Source organism: Meleagris gallopavo, chromosome 14 (assembly GCF_905368555.1).
Source record: "Meleagris gallopavo chromosome 14, MGAL_WU_HG_1.1, whole genome shotgun sequence".
In the NCBI taxonomy this organism is placed as follows: domain Eukaryota; kingdom Metazoa; phylum Chordata; class Aves; order Galliformes; family Phasianidae; genus Meleagris; species Meleagris gallopavo.
Window position 1 is genome coordinate 17,483,186 of NC_139417.1, and position 16,081 is coordinate 17,499,266.

At 40.2% G+C, this 16,081-nt stretch overlaps 1 protein-coding gene across 1 annotated transcript in view; it reads left to right on the top strand.

Moving 5' to 3' along the window:
• Positions 1 to 16,081, top strand: part of CNTN6 (contactin 6) — a 102,650-nt gene that overhangs the window by 64,104 nt on the left and 22,465 nt on the right. The window contains exons 9-10 of the mRNA XM_085235563.1: positions 1,922 to 2,051; positions 3,038 to 3,188. Of these exons, the coding sequence (XP_085091689.1) occupies positions 1,922 to 2,051; positions 3,038 to 3,188 (281 nt within the window). The remainder of the gene's footprint in view (positions 1 to 1,921; positions 2,052 to 3,037; positions 3,189 to 16,081) is intronic.

A 16,081-nucleotide genomic window follows, 5' to 3' on the forward strand; every position in this document is an offset into this window, starting at 1 on the left:
AAGCCTGCCACTCTACAATTGCATCGTTTCAGTAAAAAAAAAAAAAAAAAGGATAAAACTCTACAGAAACATTTTCACAGTGCTTACAGTATATTGTAAATGGAATACTTCAGGCAACAAAATACTGAATGTTATTGCTCAATGGACAAAATGGATAGTTTGAAGGTGAAAGTACAAGAGATGTGTAATAAAATATTCAGACCATCACAGCACCCTGCTTGTTGGAAATACGATGCTTTCCATCTCGGGACTGATTCTGTGGGTATCGTCTGCTTTCTGTAAAACCCTTTCCCCTGACCACCTGGTTGGTCATCTCTGCAGTATTCCTGCTTGTGTACATGGTGTGCTTTATTTTTCTCTTTGTCTGTGTAGTTCAAAAGAGCCAGCTGAGAATGGAGGGGGATTCAGCATGTGTATGAAATGCAAGTGTTGCTTCAGAAGGGGGTTTTGTATTCAAAGGATGTTTGTAAAAATAGAATGCGCCAAGAGGATAGCAAACAGCCTGAAGGTAAAACTAAGTACGCAGAAGATATTTGTAGCAAGAGCCTAAAAAATTAACAGTAGATAAGTAATGTAATGTTGTTAATTAGCTTGCAATACACCAACCATACAGCCGCAGGCTGTGATCACATCAAATTTCTGAGCTGAGCAAGGTTGGACTCAGTCAGTTCTTGGTTGGGAGACCTCCAAAGAAAAGACAGAGCACTGAAACACAGAGCTCCCTGGCTCAGTAGGTGGCACCCTCCTCACTGCAAGCACAGAGAGAAATCTCCCCGCAGGGATGCAAAGGGCTAATCTGTTCTGTGCTTCACAGAGAGGTTGTAGATGCTTCTAGCTGTTCAGCAAAGGACTGTACTGCTTAACAACGTATGTTCCCATTACTGTTTCAGAGGCAGTGGAGCCAGACTAAAGAAGAGGCATAATAATAATAGCAATATCTGTTATTTCAGATTTGCACTTGGTGATGGAATTTATATTCCCTGTTGTGGGCTTCTTCCTTACAGATCAGTTTTGGAGAACATACTTTCTCTTCCTTCTCAGTGTTACACTTTGCAATGGAGCCGGAGCTCTCCCGAGGCTAGTAATAGTTAAATCACAGAATATTTGGCTTTGTATCACGAAACAGGCTTTTTAATTTGCCAAAATAACTTAGTACACAAAAATCAACCTCTTGTCCGAATTTACCTACTGTGCAGTTTCCACTATTTCAGCAGAATTACGCCAAAGCAGTGTGCTGTAAATAGAAATTCAAGCCATGAGAAACATGTTGCTCCTCTGAGCTGAACAGCTGCCTATGGGCTCCAATAGGAATTTAGGAGTCGGCTTTCAGCAGAGAGCTTTTTCACACAGAGGGTGGTGATGCACTGGAACAGGTTGCCCAAGGAGGTTGTGGATGCCCCATCCCTGCAGGCATTCAAGGCCAGGCTGGATGTGGCTCTGGGCAGCCTGGGCTGCTGGTTGGTGACCTGCACACAGCAGGGGGTTGGAACTGGATGAGCATTGTGGGCCTTTTCAACCCAGGCCATTCTATGATTCAGAACATTTTCAATGGACCGTATTTTTTTTCCATGACATATAGATCCAATGATACTTCAGACTTTTTGGCTATTTGAATACCACTGTCATCTGGAGAGGTTTTCTGATCACCTTCAATTATGATCATTGGATTAATAGAACAGGGGGGTTTAGACAGTGAGTTAGGAGGTCTGGAAAGATAACAACTATTGTAACTGATGTATGCATCACTTGTCCATGCAATTTTAAAAGAAAATAACATCTCTACTCCTGAATTATGATCAGGTGCAACAGTGTGATACCAAAAATGTTTGGGATTGTATGCTTATTAGCTCTGTTAATCTTTTTTTCTTTTTCTTTTTTCTTTTTTTTTTTTTCTTTTTTTGATTGTTTTTCCCTTTATCAGGAGAGAATTCAAGTGGAAAATGGAACTCTTATCATACCGATGGTGAATATGTCAGACTCTGGCCTCTATCAATGTGTGGCAGAAAACAAGTACGATACTATTTATGCCAGTGCTGAATTGAGGGTCATAGGTGAGTAAATGGCATTAAAATGGCATGTAATGGGACACTCCCTTTAAAGATCTGAGATCAAGAAATGACTAAATTTTACCAGGCAATTCAAGGTTATTCATATTTTTTTGCTACTTGAATTTCATGAACTGTATGTAAATGTTTATTGGTTTCATGGATGTTTTGGGGGAAATTTCTAATCCCATGTGTGATCTTTTCCAAGTTTAAATAATGCTTCTCACTTTGTATTTTGAGCTATTCATAGCTATTTTGCAGCTTTAAAAATAATTTCATAAAGTGGGAAAAGTTTTAATATTACCTAAAGAACATATGGCATATGTGTATATAAAAAAATAACACAACAAATAATGTCATGGAGAATTACCAGAGATGCACATAAAATGGGATTCTTTGATTCTTTCACAAACTGTGCAAAGTATTCCAGTGTAGATATCAAAACATAAAGGCTGTTCTACAGCTAAGTGCCACTGAAAGCAGTGAAACGCTGATTTTGGGAGCACCTTACTGTTGTACAGGACTCGTTTTCTCTTCCTCTGAGAGAATTTCCCCATAGATTACTGGATGGATCTGTGCATAATGCTTTCAGAAAACAGATGAACTGACTGAAAGTCACTGAAAAATGGCATTTGTAGTTGAGTCCTCTAAACATCATGGATGAAGAGCAGTGACTGGGATGAGGAGTGAGCTCTGTCCCTACTGCTGATGTGGCTCAGGAGCCTCCCTTACCACAGACAGACATGTTGTCCCAGTCTACAGAGAATCCCAAGGAGAGATGTCACACTAGAGAGTTCAGAACAGCAGTGTAAATAAGACTCAACGAATTCCATGCTTTTTTACTCAGATATATTCCTCATGTTTGACACATCTGCTTTTCAGAAACCCAAAAAGCAAAGCAATTACTGAATTCACCTACTGTGTCACTCAAAAAGAATTCAGCAAGTTCGTTTAATACTCATCAGCTGCATTCTGCTCTTCTTCATTCTTAGCGGCAGCCCCCGATTTTTCCAAAAATCCCGTGAAAAAAACATCTGTTGTTCAAGTTGGTGGTGAAGTCACCATTGCTTGTAGACCAAGTGCTTCTCCCAGAGCAGCTATTGACTGGAGAAAGGGCCCCGAGGTGCTGCGCCTGAACAAAAGGTACTGTAATAAAGCAGCTGCTGGATTGTTGGGTGTTCTCTGTTTTAATATCATTTAAACATCACCGCAACATGGCTGAGTTAGTATTGCTTTTGACAGCTTAGTGATGGAAAGCTTTGATGCCAGAGGCCTATTCTTCTTTAGCAGTAGCCATACAGTCCTGCAGATAGAAAGCTGATTGAGAACAAAGACAAACTGAATACACTGGGGTAATTGTATGATACATACGTTTGTGTTCATCAGCAGTTAACTCGCTGCAACGCTATTAAAGCCAACTGTTTGCCACGTGCAAAAGCCTGAGTGAATCAGCTTCATGTAGGAGACATCAGTGGAGGCTTCAGGGAAGTGGAACGTACCCCCAGGCTGCAGCATAATTGCTTGGCATCTGTACAGGTTGTACAACAACCCATGCCTAAATCATCCTCCATATCCTCTGTGCTGTTCAGGCAGGACTGAGCCACTGGATCAGGATGCCAGAGTGCTCCCTTACACACTGATATGTGGCAACATGGTCTTGTGCAGGGCTTTGCTGACGTGGGGGCTGCCCTGGCTAATAGCTGGCTTGTGAGTTGCCACAAACTCACTACAGTATTACCTGCTGATATCAATTAAACACTAAAGTATCAAAACTAAATGTAACTTACAGACCTGAGTAAGTTGTGAATAGCAGACATGGTGTAAAACAATACTATCCCCATATATTTCTATTCTATTATAAATATAATAGATATTCCTATTATATAGAAATGAAGGCAAACAGGCAGAATAGGCATTGGTGTCTAAGAAGTGAAATCTTCCTCAGCAGCTCCTTCAGTTCACAAATGTAACAGCAACACCATTCTATCACATCATCACTTTCGAAGGCTAAAACCAGAGCTAGTAATTCATAAAGTTCTGGGCATCAAACACCAAGTTTTGCAGACAGTACCAGTGTTCAAAGATGCTACTTTGGGTCACACATGGAATATCACTTCAGTTCTTTAAAACAACTTTATCTCAAACTGTGATGCAAAGAAGTATTTTCCTATCCCATACTGCTGTGGTGTACAATGCTGATAAAAGTAAATTTAAGCTGTGTGCAAGAAAGTGCAAAGTTGAGGAGAGATTTCACTCAGGCACTTGCAGCGAAACAGAAAAAACTGGGCAAGCAATCTGTGCTAGAGAATGTAGAGAAATTTCCAGTGGTTTTTCCATCTCTTCAGTAATGTCAGTTTTATTTTCCATTTAACTACTCAGCTATTAACTAAGAACACTTTTCTAACTAGTGCTCCCTCAGATATTCCTATTTGCATTTTGATTGCATGGTCTATCTGACAAAAATGCCTATTCTTTCCTATTGGATGTGGTCTACCACAGTATATACTGCATGCTCAGTTATGTAGTTTGCCGTGAGTAAGCTCTGAATTTTCTGATATCAGGCAACAGGAGTGAGGAGAGCATCTAAAACTTGCAATTCAAATCACTGAATTAAGCCTAGACCTTGAAGTTCCAGCACCGTGATATTCCCCATCTGATCTACTCATAAAAAATATTCACATACTGTGTACAGTATTTACTTCTAACTCCTGTATTTATTTACTAACAATAATTATAAGCACGCTGTAATTTTTAAGCATCCCATAAGGCCTTTGCTGCTGAGCAAAAGTAAACAAAAGGAGCAGGATTTGCACTGAAGTGAATGGGAGGATTTTAGAACGCTCCATGTGCAAAGCATTATTGCCTGTGTGTCCACTGGTGCGGGGTAGAATTTGAGGCTTTGGGATTATTAAATGACAAAATAGATAATGCCACAGCTTTAGAGAAGGTAAAGTAAATCATCTGTATGGTGTTTTTCACAGACATCTTTGTGATAGAAAGCAGAAATGAAAAGAGGTTTTGTATGGCTGTAACTCCTCTTCACAGCTAATTAAAGTACTAAAATCACACATTTTTACTCATAAAAACAGAGAGAACCTGCTTTGACTTACTTGTGTGTATGATTAAATCCTGCCATGTCAGACACACTGTTTTAACTAAACCTTTGCTTATATCAGTTCTCATGTTATTATGCAGCGCTTGTAATCTCTGTGGATTCCTCTTCTAGCATTTTTTTATTTTTTTAAGTCAGGTTGGGCTATGTATGCTGGAGGAAAAAAGAAAGAAAATACAAGAAAATACCAATCCCACGTGGTTCTGACAGCAGAACTGTGATGGACACGTTGCAAAATAAGTCAAACCCCATAGCTTCCTGGGAATGACTTGGACAAATTTGATCTTTTGTTACAGAAATACTGCAACTAGGCTTGTTTCACCCTAAGAGGAAAAGGATATTCTTTCTTTTTCACCTTCCTCCTTCCACTCCTAACAGTTTATTTGTGATGGTTTTGGCATATATGATCACTGCTGTGTTTGATCCTATGAGCTCTTCAAGCAGTGTTACCTTGCGATATTATATTAATGTCAGTTTAAGTACATAAGTAGAAGTGTGCTAACTAGGAAGAGTTAAAAAAACCCATCCATCATATGAATATAAGCACTGTGAAATATTTTATACTTGATTTCCTCTTTGTTGGCCAAGCAGCAGAGCTTGGTGAAGGTCCTCAGCCTACAGCCCTCTTCCCAGGGCACAGATAGCTTTCTTCAGCCCCACTTCTCTTTCCCAACTTCTCTGTAGCTCAAAAACATTCTTGCCAGGTCGTCTTTTGTGCTCTTGCTTATACAGAATACTTTATTACCTTTGAATCATGTACAAAAATCCTTCAAAACATTCCCACATTAATAAATTTTCACGTTAGATGGCAAAGCAAACTAACTGTACCTCTATCAGATCTGCTTCCTGATCCTTATCTGATTAAGTACTCTATTTCAAGATTCTCTAACATAATTGAAATCCACTGTCAGGAGTCACTCCCTGAATGGTGGGGTTTATCCTTGCCTCATGCAGCTGGCTGCTTTAGAGACAGAACTTGAGGTTATCAAATACGGGAATCAAAAGGAAATCCTGCAGCTGACTAATCCAAGCTCTTTCTACGCGCTCTCGCCTTCCTGTGATCCCCAACCTGCTCCTCTGGATCATGCCAAGCTGTGGAGTTTGACACAGCGTGAGCTGTTTTGATGTTAGCTATTCTCAGTAAGTCCAAAGGGAGTTTTCTTCATCTCACACCTCACTGCTATCATCTCACGTGCCCTCAGAGGAAAAGTAGAGAGAAAGTACGTAAAGGGAGAGCAATTAATGTCTTAAACACAGCAAATTTTCTATCTAGATACCGATCTCATCATGAATGCTTGTCTTATTAGTGCCGTTGGTGGGAGCCTCATGGCAAACATATTCCTGAAAAATTCTTTTTGATTGGAGCATTTTAATAAACGGGAATTGGAACCCTACGTACTTACCAGGGAGAGGTGCTATTCCCTCAGCATGAGATGAGGATCCCCAAACACTGTAGTGAATGCATATAAACATATGATTCACTCCACTCAGAATTTAAATGAAGACTGCTTAGGGAAAACAGAGAAATGAGGTAGGCTGAAAAAATGCATTAGTCATATACAGCACTTTCCATGCATTAATAATCAGTAATAAGTAAATATTCATAATTTAAATCCTTTCCTGAGGACCGGGCAAGAAGTACGTCAATAAAACATGCTCAATACTTGTAGGCTCCAGGTCTTGCATGCAGGACCGTGTTCAGCCCTATCTCAATGAAGGATGGTAATTGATTCTTGGCCATAAGAAAAGCTGCTCTACCCTGGCATATTCTCTCTCCCATGCAACACTTGCTGCTGGTATTTTGTATTCAAGTTATTGCCATTTCTCAAAGGAAATATGGAAGAACGGTTGAAACAGCTGAAATGAAAAGCTGTGTTGCAAGAATTTTATGTGATTCTGAGCAGATGTTGTGGCTGGAGCCAACCATTATGAGGGCAGAAAGATGATCTGCTAATTGCTAAGGTCTTACAGCTGCCTCTTGGAGGTTCAAGCTGGGGGGATTCTCCTGCTCTCAGGTGAGATGCAGCAACCTAGCAGGTTGCATTAGCTGAAGGGTTGGCTCCTCTCATAGCCACGTGCTGCATCTGAGCTGCTTGTGGGTCTCTTGAGCACAATTGCTCTTCTTCAGCCTTTCCAGTGTGCCCAGCTGCTGCCTGCTGCTGCTCTTTTTCTGCTGCTCTACTGTTGAGAGTCAGATCCCCATCTCAAAAATACGTGTGTATATACATATTTTTAAAACTTCTTTGGTTATTTGCAAGAAAGAAAATAAATAAAGGCTGTCTTCTTGTGGGCTACTGGTGGAATTAGAGAAATGAGGATTTAAAAAAAAATGAGGAAAACTAATTGGTAAACATGAGAAGTCCTCAATCTACTGCTCAAATACTACACAGAAAGCATATTGTACTGTGAAATAGCATTTCAGCTTGAACCAATTTGAGAAGAAATGTGTCAGGGCAGTTCAACAAACTGCAATGAAACATTTCAATTACCAGAATGTCAGCATTGTTTGTTTAGCTTGCATCGAAACCTTCCAGAATATCCATTATTTAAAAAAAATAAATAAATAAAAATCCTGCTTGGGGAGGGATCATGACAAAACAGACTGAAAATTCCAAGTTTTGCTCTACTAACAAAGGAGGAGATTGATGTTACTTAACTTTTATTTAGTTGAAGTCAATATGCAGTGTAAGGTAGTTATTTACTTTTTCTTGGCAGGCACCTCCATCTCAAATGAGATGCCAAACTTTCAGATGAACAAAGCTGGGGAATGAAACATCCACAGTGTTTGAAAAAAGAGCGTGTACTGAAGTCACACCAGTTGCACAGTACAGACAAAGAGAAGCTTTGCTTGTCGTGCTGCTTAGTGCCACAAACTGCCCTGATTTATGCATTCATTGTTTGCAGATAAAGGTAGTGCAGACATTTGTATGCTAGTAGCAAGTTTTACATGCACCACATTTTCTTATACTATTCCAGCACTTAGCATTCTATTCCCAGCTTTCTACATCGATGTGGCTAGATGAATAGGAATGGGATATGAATGTTGCTATTATTTTATTTTTAAGTCCACTTTTTGAAGCCTGGATTAGGTGTATTCCATTTTATCCCTTTTGCTTTTCCATCACAAGAGGCTTTGCATAGCTTTGATGATATGCCTTAACCCCTCTATCTTATCGTCGTGTGCTTGTAAAGAAGTTCATTTCCTATTTTAGCTTTAAAATAGAGCACTTGAAGTGTGGGCATCAGCAATCAGAGCAATTCTAGATATCTTAGACACTATCGCTGTAAGTCAACATGAATACAAATTAAGCTTCTCTCTTGATGAAATTCTAATTTTGCTTAGGGACCCAATGAAATTGATTCCACATCTGCTAAATTTGATTAATCACTTCAGTTCCATTCCTTGCTAACAACTAGACTGACAGAAATCAAAGGCGTGAATTTACCTGCCTACTTTCACTGTGTTTGGTCTGAACTTGCATATTAAGATATGAAAACTCCTGCAAAACCTGAGATTGCTGTGTAGAATGCTTTGGATTTTCAACTCTCTAGCTGTGCTACTGCTACGTATTCAGTGGCAACCAGACAAAACCCATTGTTACACCCTTCCCAAGGGAGAGTGAAAGTTTCAGGGAGTGTTCTACATTCTGGCTAAAAATATCTTATTCTCAGATTATAATGGTTTCTGTTTCTACATGAATGGTTGAAAAGATATTGTGAAAGACCAGTAAAAGTAGGAAAAATATAGTTCTAGGATATTTGTTTGCTAACAGCCATGCTATTTTTCTGTTTCCATTGCTGGGTGGAAACGTAAGCATGCAAGCTTTTTCCCATCTTTTTCCCAATTCTTGATAATGTCGTCAAATCTATCAGGACCATAAAACATTGCAATACACGCTGATGAGTGAGTAAACACGAGCAGAAACTTTTGGTGATCTGGCAAAAATGATAAGAAAAATTCTACCATCACAGGAATGCTAGAAAATGTCTGACTGACCTGCAGTACCTTCACATTTCCTTCATGTTTTTTGTGTTTACAGTTATTTCTGCCTTCACCTTGAGATGAGAGGAAAGGCCGGGGAGTAGAAAGCATATGACTGAGTGAAAGATGAGGAAGGAGATACAGAGAGAAGGAAGAATGAGCACAGAGGAGGGGAAGAAAAAGACAGTATTTTAATTTTCTTCTTAATCTTATCTTGCTTTGTTTTTCCCCTTTCTTCTTTCTCTGTTATCTTTTCATTTGAAGTCGATCCACTGTAAAATAATGAGAAGACAAAAGGGGCCCCCCGTTGCTGCTTGACCCAATGGAACTCTGTCGGGCAGCAGGCAGAATATTAGTGCAGTGGAAGACAGAGGAAAAGAGCTTTTCTTTCCTTTTCTCTTCTCTCTCCTTAGGGAGTTCCATAATGGAACAAGCCAATAAACTTAATTTCATCATGTATTACTTACTACTTAATGCAATAGAGTTTAGCACATCAGATAGCATGAGCATCAAGTAAGCAAATGAACCATATGTTCTCACATTCAACCAAGAATGACAACCTGCACAATACTGGATTTATTACAATTTCCCTCCTGTATGACATCTCTGTAATACAATTTTAAATCGTTCCTAGACCGCTCCTGGGAACCTTGTTAAGGTGAGCCTTTCTGAGGGGCTGTTCCTACATGCTGAGATGTCCCAAGCAATCTGTCACTCTTCTATGTCATATGGAGTTGTAATAAACTAAGCCCCAGTGAGTGTCAGTGTTGTGCCCTCTCTCCCTTTCAGTTCATGTTCTATCCCTGCTTCATGCACATATTCTGATTGATGTTTAGGATTTGATCCAGAGCCAGCTCATCTCACTGGAGCTTTTCCATTGACTTCAATAGGCTCTGAATCAAGGTTCCTAATTAGGAGTTTGCAAAAAAAATAATAATGAGAGAATGCAACCTTCTGTGCTCCTCTCCTAGTCCAAGTTGTACTGCCATGTGCATCATTACTGCTGCACTTATTCTTGTGCATATTGCCGTTGCATACAGAAATAATAGTAATGGGTGGAAAACATGCTGTGCCACACTGCGCAAGGATCAAATAAAAGATTCCTGATTGAAAAAGTTTTGCCATAAAAATAATGTTAAGAAGCAACAGATAGATCGTGGTATGGTTGGAGATGTTGAAAGATGCAATAGAGTGATACTGATTAGCATGACAGGCAAGTGGTGCACAGAGTTAAGATGGGTCATTGGTGTGGAGGCTGAGATCAACAAAGATGAATGCAGTCAGGCTGAGTAGAGCAGAGGGATTCAGGGGATGAGCTCAGAGAGAAAGTCAGTGGTAAAGCAGCAGCCAGAGCTCCTCAGTGGAGGAGAACATGGTTTTGGGGCTTTCTCTTTTTGCCGTCTTAGGAATAGTTCACCTGTTCACTAGGGATTTAGAACAACTCATTCCAAAACCCCTTTCCTGATTTGATTGTTAAAAATTAATCGCTTCAACATTAGAGCATGCTGCAGCAAGAGCATCCCCAGCCACTGCAGATCTATTATGTTTGAGCGTGCACACAAACATGCTGCTTCAGGATCTGTAAAAGCCAGCACCACATTGTGTACCTGGTGTCACTTGCCACTCCTATATACAAAACAATTTAAAGTTAACTGCAGGTTTTATTGTACTTTTATTTTTGAAATACATTCTGACAAGCAGAGAGGGAAGAAGATTCCTCTAAGTGAATTAAACTCCCACACAGAGGGTAATTCAGGGCCTTATGTACTGTTTAAATTCTACTTAAGTCCCACATTAAGGGCTTAGTTTTACATCTGGAGTGAATTTGGTTGTATGAATGACTGTCTATGATAAGATCTGAATCATAAAAATAATGATTAATGGTGGGATTAGATAGATACTATTAGTGTGGGCATACCATCCTGTGCTGGAAGAACTTTTCTCTGATGTAAAGGTCTCTTAAAAGCAACAGAACTTGCCGGCAAATAGAAAATATGGCAATCTTTTTTCTCTGATAATTCAGTTTAATTTCTACGTGGATTCTCACCACAGAATTTCTGAAAGTCTGGTTCCTGGTCCTTTCCTTTCTACTGTATTTCTTTATCACTATATTTTTGTCAGCTATGACTGTCAGGTCGATGTACAGCTATGTAAATGCTACGTTTCATGACGCCCTGCCCACGAGGTAGACCTATATCCAAGAAATATCTCTTCTTGGCTGTGCTTGCTGGGGTGCAGCTCGTGTCTCAGTCAGGTTTATCTGACATCTCATGGCACTTTAGATGCAAATTTCAAACAGGACAAGGACAGACATAGGAGAGAAGAGCCATAAATGAGCCATATCTTGTAATACGACATGAGTCCCATTTCTCCATGTGGAGGAAGACCAGAACACTGCATGTTTATTTGGTGCAGCAGACTGGGGATAAAAGGGCTCACGAGCAGCTTAAAACTATCGCAGTGATTTAGAAAGCTGGAAGAATGGAAGCGGTTTTGGCGTTGATCTTTTGTTTTCTTTCCTTACTAACCCAGTTACTTGGTTGGCACATCTTTCTTTCCCATAGGGGTGCTGCTGCCCAGGATTCCTCAGCTACAAGTCTGGAGACACAGTAATGCAATAGCTTCAGACAGAGCTGCAGACTGATGGTTTTGCTGCTTTTTTTCCTTTGACTGTCACATCTGCCTCCCATTTAGCACTCAAGTATCTTAAAAACAGGGCCTAGCAACCATAACTATTTTATGCTAATGGGAATGCCATCTCCTGAAAATATTATAATTTGTCTTGAAGCTTCATGATGGCATAAAATTCAGTTCAGATGCCTGTATATATTTGAATAACATAAATATGTGCAATCTCAAATAGCAGAGATTCTATGCAAAAATAATGTTTGTTTTTAGGAACAGTGAGAGATTTTGGAAAATAGCAACAGTGTTTTGCTGACACCTTCTACCATTGCTAATGGCATTCTTTTCTAAAATATCTCAATAAGATTATTCAGCTTGATTGTGTAATTTTGTTTTGATCTAAACAGTTAACATGGATTTTAATGGTATTTATTTTATTTCCAATTAATTGTCAATCAACTTCGAAGCTGTGCAGATAAGGAAGATCTTCGTTTAAGCGTAGTTTATTAAATGGCAGTACTATTAGCATACAAATTACACTCTGAATAGATAAACAGGTACAAAGATCATTAACATATAATACAGACAGTTGGATCTCAGATGGGACTCGGTGGGACCTTTTCAAAAATACCAGAGCTGTCATCCGCAGGTACAATTCATTCACTCAGTCAAACTTTACTCACATTTACATCTGCATAAATCAGTAGGAACTGAGTCACTGGAGAGCTGCGCTCGTGCGTCTGCCCCTCGCTTGCTTCCCCCTGTACTTTTTAATTCAGCCTCCCTCATGCTTTACCAATCTTTGCAAAATTGGAAGAGTCAGTTATCGTCTCGGTGACTGCTGGCATACCCGCTAGAAATGTATAAACAATGTGGCTTTTCAGAGCCTATGAAATCAGGAGTGGTTTTGCTCTCGAGCGCCAAAGTGAGACTGAGAAGATATAGTTACAAATAGGATCTCTCAGATAATAAAAATTACTTTGCCTCTGATTTCATCAGATCCAGCGTGTTCCTTTTTATCTGCACAGTGCCACAATGATGGCTTCAATAACATTACGAGGTGTCAGACACTTGATGTTGGAGGCAGACAGGAGAAAAGAAGGGTGAATCTGTACATCAAGTATCAGGGTTACTTTATTTGGAGAGGAATTATTTTATGCCCTTGAAGAGATAACTATAATACTGGCAGCGCTGAAATCTGCAGGCATAGGCTTGAATCACCCCTGCTATTACACCAATGCAGCTTAACTGATTTTGATGGGGATTTCAAAGACATTTGCTGTATTGAATTAATGCAATTCATATCCATGAATTAGAATCATACCTCTCTAACATGGATTGGCTGAACAATACAGCTATGTGCAAAATTACCTCTGCTGCTCTTTAAAATCTAATGAGTTGACACCTCTTTCTTTTCTCAGATTTTATTTTTCTATCAGCCTTGTTAAATACATATTATTCTTTTATGCCCTTAAGATCAAAGCAAATAGCCATCAACAATCTTTTGTTCACATGAGACAACGCTTTCAGAGATGGTTTGTTTGGCCTGGTTAATTAAAAGCTGTATCTATCGTCCCTGCCTGATTTCTCAAGTTCTTTACCTAAAAAGTATGTGTGACAATTTTAATGAGCTTTCACTTCTTCCCAGCCTCGTGTCTTCTGCAGAAGCTATGCTGTCTCTTCTTTTTGAACATGACAGAGTTTTGACTCTTGAGCCTCCTGTTTGTTTTCCCTTCTCACTTCTGCACTTATCTTGCATGTTAATGGAGTCACTCAAGGAGGACGAGGACACGGATCAATCCCATGAAATTAGTAGATTAAAAACAAACAAAAGGACATCACTGTGCTTAATAAACTGGGGAGAAATTTCTCCCAAACTGGTACGTGATTGAAGGTTGACAAGAGATGCAAGGAGCTGTGGATCCCCTCTTGAAGGTGGTTTTCATCCTGCTGGGAAAGGCACTGCTGCTGGAACCAAACCTGTATTGCAGCCCACCTGGTGCTGGGACAGCACTGTGAGGCCCTGCCCTCACCTCTTCCATGGGAATGGCTGCAGAATTGGAGAGCTGTGTCCTGGAACTGGGCTTTATGGCTGTCTTATGTTCTCATGATCCACTGGAAGCAAACTTCATCCACAATCCATCTCTGTGGGGTAGGTTCCCAGGCTTGTTACAGGGGGGATGATATTTCTGAGTATTTCCGACCAGCCCTTGTGTGCTGGAACTTTCTACAAGTATGTATCACTGAATTTTCTATTTGTCTTTTCCTCATAGCATCTTTGCTTGATTGAGCTATTTACCTAGAGATAAAACCTGCATAATTCAGGCAGAAATACCAGCATTAGAGCACTCTCTGTTAAGTACTTAAGCACTTTGTAAGTCAGAGATGCCAGTTTAGACCTAGGCTTGCTGCAGCAGGACTTGATGAGCAGCAGTGTCTCAAGCAGTTCACTGCATTTCCTCCTCCATAGCAGGGACACATTCAGCAGATTCACTGCAGACCTTTCAACTTTTGTCCCTTGGCAAACCCTTGTTTGCTTACTGAGTAAAGTCCCATTTTCCTGGCAGAGAAAATATTCCACTGGCATTATATCCAACAAGTTAAACTTTTCTATCTTGTCTCATTACTTGAAATTACCTTGTCTCCCGATGCAAGTGGTAAGAATTATTATCCATAGCCTTCACACAGTGCAAAATGTTGTGAAAAGTAGCGGTTTTCAGCAAGCCTTTCAGCAGGTGAGACATGCATTTCACAGCTTCTTCTTAAATTGTTTGTTAGAGCCTGATCCGAAGCCCATTAAAGGAAACATTCCCATCGCGGTCAGAAGCGCAGTGCTGTAATTTGAAAGACAAATGGAAGAGGACAAAGTGAAGCCCCTCTGAACCCACCCACAGCATAAAGTCGTGGCTTGGAGGAAGTTTATGGCAGCTTTGCAATACGTGGCAATGGGGTCAGTGTTTCACAGAGCTTTTTCCCTTGTATTCAAAGTGCATCATGTTGATTTTCTGCTGTGCTTTGTTTTCTCATCCCTCTCTTGACACAGACCTCAGTACATCTGTAAATCACTTTTTTCTTTGTTTTGCTTTAATTCCCTTCTCTGTCAGCCAATTACTCCAGATTCCATTCTGCTTTTACATAAATTCTGCCCAAGCATCATATGTACTACTATCTCTCTAATTGTCTTCAGGTAACGTGACCTCTGCCAGGTTTCACACTGCTCTGAAGCTTTTATTAGCTCCTGGCTCATCTCTGCCAAGCTCTGTTTTGATCCAATGAAAGAACCATTCTATCTCAACTCACCCGGTTGTGGAAGTATTGTTTCAGAACAACAATTCTACAGATCAAACACTGCCTTGTCAGCACTTGAGTACCAACCCCTGGTAGTGGGTAAAACCACAAAGCTGTGAATTATTCAGATCCCAGCTCCTAACAAAGAATACACAAAAAGAAATCTGAGCCAGACATCACTAAACTTCGGTGGAAAAGCCATAACCAGTAATCCATAGAGGACTCAGCACAGAGCCTGTGCTTTCAGACTTTCTTCCTTTATTGTTCTGCATTTCTACAAACTGTTTTTCCCAGATATTTACAGTAGAAAATTTTGGAGACTGGCGTTGTCTTCTTTTCCTCATTCCCACTTCTAGATTCCAGTTTGTGCCTAATGCTTTTACATACAGCTGCAGTTAAAACAACAGGACATCAGCATTCGGAGGTGAGACAGACACTACATTGGCTCATTATAGCTTATACATCAGGTATCCAATCTGTGAACATTTGCTGATCACATCTGAGTACCTGTTGGTGCTGTATGATGAAGCCACCATACATCAACCAACCAGTGCACCAAGGAGATGCACTCCTAGCCCCTGGTTTGATGAACAGCACCTTGATGCCATTGGAAAGGTTAAATTCTTTCTTGCTTATTCATCCATATCTGAAAATGTTATTTGGTTGAGTCATGGTTATATTGAAGAATGTATTTCATTGCTCTTCTCCCATTTAATATGGATATATGATAGATTATTAAACCCCAACTTATTTTCTCATCAGATTCCAAATTGCAGGCGAGCAACCACTGCAGTACTGGTGATTATTGCCAAGGTAACAAAGATTTTTCGTTCCAACTTGAATCCTTTTTCCTCTCAGCTCCTCTCCCCATCGCCCCTCATCAGATGGGCACTACATCACCTCTGTTCAGCCCCCGCTCTGCATCCCTGGCACAATGCAGGATGGGTTGGCCCCATTGCTCCAGGACAGGTTCTGAAACCCACATCTGGCACTTCTTCAGCTGAGGCTGAAAACAGGTAATGGGAAGAA